The sequence below is a fragment of the Lithobates pipiens genome, unplaced genomic scaffold (genome assembly GCF_037356315.1).
Source record: "Lithobates pipiens isolate NorthernLeopardFrog02 unplaced genomic scaffold, aLitPip1_a1.2 Scaffold_1, whole genome shotgun sequence".
Taxonomy (NCBI): domain Eukaryota; kingdom Metazoa; phylum Chordata; class Amphibia; order Anura; family Ranidae; genus Lithobates; species Lithobates pipiens.
Window position 1 is genome coordinate 240457590 of NW_027507685.1, and position 4461 is coordinate 240462050.

At 37.7% G+C, this 4461-nt stretch overlaps 1 protein-coding gene across 1 annotated transcript; it reads right to left on the bottom strand.

The window, feature by feature from the left end:
* Nucleotides 1-495: 495 nt before the first annotated feature.
* LOC143993018 (olfactory receptor 6C1-like) lies at nt 496-2249 on the bottom strand. Its single transcript, XM_077490425.1, has one exon. It carries the CDS (start codon nt 1986-1988, stop codon nt 1053-1055), a length of 936 nt encoding a protein of 311 aa, XP_077346551.1. The 5' UTR covers nt 1989-2249; the 3' UTR covers nt 496-1052.
* Nucleotides 2250-4461: the final 2212 nt, after the last annotated feature.

Sequence of the window (4461 nt, forward strand, 5' to 3'; positions counted from 1 at the left end):
TGCACTTTTTGTTGTCCGTAGACAGGTTGCCCTTAAGTGGATTTCTCCTCGTTCACTGACTGTATCTGAGTGGATCGTAGATCTCAATAGGATTATTCTCTTTGAAAAACATACATACTCCCTAAGGAACTCCATGAATAAGTTTGATGCTGGATATACTGGATACTGTTATTTCTTTTCCTTCTTTTTTTGTCATATATACTCCGAATAAGCAGGGATTGGTGGGTAGGGTTTGTAGAAGGGAGGTGGTTTATAGAGTTTTGTTTTTATGGTTTGTCTGTATTGTTTTAATGTTATTTCTATATAAAATAATAAAAAGGATTTGATTTTAAAAAAGTAAAATTTCTACAGATCACTAGATATAAGGCAATATCACCTCCGGATATTATATGTCCTATAATATCTTATATTATGGTAGAGCCTATTTCACCTGTAACAGGCTGCTTCAGCTGACCTGTACACTTCCATTACCTATGTTAACCACCTTTTGCCTTCACACTGCATAAACTGATGGTACTCATGTCTTCATACCCCAATGTACTCAGTGACCCACAGCTGTAGAAATGTGGCAGTTACTTGCATTGCACTCCTTTAGTAACTTTAGACCAGGCAGGAACAAAGTTTCAAAAGCTTTACTTGAAAGTATGCAACATTACAGTCCAACATGCAAGAACAGTTCTTTTCCCTACATCCCTAATCCTAACTCAGGCTATTTTCTGCCCCGGCATAACTGCACAGGTAGAATTCATGTGATTAAAAGGTCCATCAGTGGCATTCTCCAGTGGGGAAGAACCATGGGTCCCCATGGCCTCCTACATCGTGGCAGTTGCAAAGAAAGAGACAGACTCCCGCTCCTCAATTCTAAAGCTCCGGGCCCACAGCTCTCTCTCTTCTGACCATTGTCCCCATTTTATATCACAGGACCCGTGAGTCTGACCCAAAGAAAACCTGTCAAGCAGAAGAATCGGGAAAAATATTAACCATCACCCTCCCACCCTGGCAGCACCTAATTAACTTAAATTCAACCTGCTTATATTCTGACCAACTTCTCTTCATACAATGGACTTAAAATACTTGAGTTGTCGCCATACAGCTGACTTCACCTCTTTATTTTTTAAACTGTAAATAAAAGGATTTAACATGGGGACCACAGCCGTGTTGAGCAAAGACAAAAGTTTACTGGACATAAAAGTGCCTCTTGGTGTGAAATATTGGCACACAATTGTTGTGTAGTGAAGAGCAACAACTGTTATGTGAGAGGAACACGTGTAGAAAGCTTTAGATCTCCCTGTCGTAGACTTCATTCTCAATATGGTGGCAATGATAAATGAATAGGAGACGAAGGTGAGCAGAAAAGGGGTGAAGGTTGAAAGTAAAACCCCCTCTGTGAAAATCAACAGTTTCAAAATGGAGGTGTCACTGCAGGAAAGGTTCATCAGGGCTACCATATCACAGAAGAAGTGATCAATTGTGTTTGAAGAGTAGCAGGAGAATCTAGATACTATGACCATAGCAGGAAGCATCTGTAGAAGACTAAATGACCAGCAGAATATGGCCAAACTAACACAAACTCTACCATTCATGACAGCTGAATAATGCAATGGCTTGCAGATGGCAACATAACGGTCGTAGCTCATGGCTGTAAGCAATATAAACTCATTGCCTGATAACCATGAGAACATACATACCTGTGCTATACAGTCATTAAAAGGCACCACATTGTTTTTTATTACAAAGCTACTTAAGATCTTATGTAGTGTCACTGTTGCAGAAGAAATATTGAGAATGGACAGATTACATAGGAAAAAGTACATGGGAGTGTGAAGATGAGAATCCAGGCAAACTAGCAGAAGAATGATCCAATTGCCACCAAGAGTGATGTTGTAAATGAGGAGAACCAGATAGAAGGTCAGAACCTGAAGTATAGGCACATCCGAAATTCCTTTAAGAATGAAATATTTCACCATTGTCTCATTTTTTGTAATCATGTTTTACTTAATAGGCACGAAAGGAACAAATCTAATGACTAGAAATTGTACCAAATTATGTCTGGCAGTATATCTATTTTGGAAAAAAAATGTTTGCCTTAATTTTTATGAGATAGCATCAGATTATATTAGCAGGTCAAGGTTGGTCCAGACAATGACAAGTTTTACTGAAGGAAATTCACCATTAGTTAGAAAAGGACATAGCTTTATTGATCAATTTCATGAAGAAAAAAATCTGAAAAACCCAGTAGTGTCTTCTTTTTAGTACCAGAGGCAAGGCATAGAACAGGACTGTTAAATATGTATTCTGTAAAATAAGTTAGATTACCAGTTAACAGCCCACACCTGTGGTAGAAACACCAGCAACGTCAGAACGCCTTTTGTAAAATAATATATGGTATCAGGTCAGGTGTAGACTGAAAACTGAGATCCAGTTTTTTTCATAACGAAGACATCACAATGTTTCAAATTAAATGTATTTTAGTGCATAGAAAAAGTAATATATCAGGATACAAGAAATGAAACTCTTTGTGGTCTTTACAACAGATACAAAACATTAATCAAGACAACGCAACATATACAGACAAGTTCCCACTGTCACAATTGTGTTATCACAACAATGTATATAAGGGTAGAGTCCACAGAGTAATCCTTGCAACTGTATGATCACTTCACATTGACACAAATAGGAGTGTTATTATCACGTATGCATGCCTAATAAAAACAGTATATTAGGTTATAATGTCTGCAAAATATACCCCTGCTATTAAGTGATGGCAGCTTTGCCTATTTATAGGTTCTTGCTGTAGGTGAGCGTTTTATATTCTCCTGAAAGCCTGTAAACAAGTCCTTAATTGACTGTATTCTCCAAATACCACCTTTGATTGCTAGCAATTATTTATGTAATTCCCAAACTATACTAATTGTTTTTCAGACTCTAAACCATCTATAGTTACAGTATTGCACAATATATGATGTACTGAGATGACCTGGAGAAGTAAATGATGGCCATCAAAGCATGAATGGTTATCAAAGAATTTACTCAGCAGCGCACCCACTTGGAAATAGTAAACTGCAGAAGGTTTTAATGCAATCCTGGTTTTGCAAAACTAAAGGCAAACAAATCTTGTACTGTAGAAAATATAAACAATACAATGTGTGCAGACGCCCGATTGCTTTCATGCACCCTCATAATTTGCATTTCATAAACCGTTGCACTAATATCATACAAGAAAAAAAAAAAACGACAACTTTTTTATTTTCTAGGGTGTCTGCTTTCAGAAAATATATAATGTTTTAGGGTTTTAAGTAATATTCAGGCAATGATTTTTCAGGAGACTGGACAACCCCTTCCAGTCCAGGACATTTTTCAGTTTACAGCACTATCACACTTTGAATGACAATTACTCAGTTATGGAACATTGTACCCAAACAAATTTGATATAATTTATTTTGGGACAGAAAGAGATTTATTTATTTATAGTTTTTTTTTTTTTTTTTACTATATAAAGAAAAAAAGACTGATATTTATGAAGAAAGAAAACAGTTTTTAAAAAGTTTAAAACTGAAATGTATTTATTTTGCCAACATGTTTGTACTTTTTTCAGGCACTACCTATTTCAATTTCTGCAGCCTTTTTTGTCAAATCCATGCCCTTTTTACTAAATTTATATGGGCGAATAAACGACCGAGGATTAGTAGATGCCTCGTTATGTTACCCAAGTGCTTTGGCAGAGTAGCTGTCCCGGATGCATTCAAATATTATCAAGCTGCCCATCTTGGCAGAATGATTGATTGGTGAAAACACACAGATTTTAATCTCTGGACAGACATAGAACAACAGTTTAGTCCCATACCCTTGCGTAGAACGTCTTGGTGTTACGCAGCCCTACTGGCCTCTCTTAACCTCCCTGGCGGTATGATTATTTCTGATTTTAGGTGCTGAAAGCGGTACAATTATTTTGCATGGAAATTTGGCATTTTATATTGTAGGCTGCAATTCTTAGCCCCTGTACACACAGTCAGAGATTCCGACGGAATGTGTCCTATCAGACCGGTTTGTCGGATAATCCGACTGTGTGTGGTATGCATCGGACTGTTTCCGTCGGAATATCCGTCGGACCCAATTTTCCAACTTGTTGGAAATACTTTCCGACAAACTGGTCCGATAGGACATACTCCGATCATGTGTAGAGAATTATAGAGAACAAAGTGCAACGCATGCTCAGATCAAATTCCTACATCAAAGCTATTGGCTGCTAGCCTGAACGTAGTCCCATCGTAACGAAATTACGTCATCACGTTCTGAATGATCTGATTTTTCGACAACTTTGTCCGACCGTGTGTATGCAACAGTTTCGGACTAGATCCGACGGACAAAATCCGACGGATTTGGTTTTCGAAATCTCCGACCGTGTGTACAGGGGCTTAGGAATAACTCACTTAAATCTAGTAGACATCCCGGGTATGATAA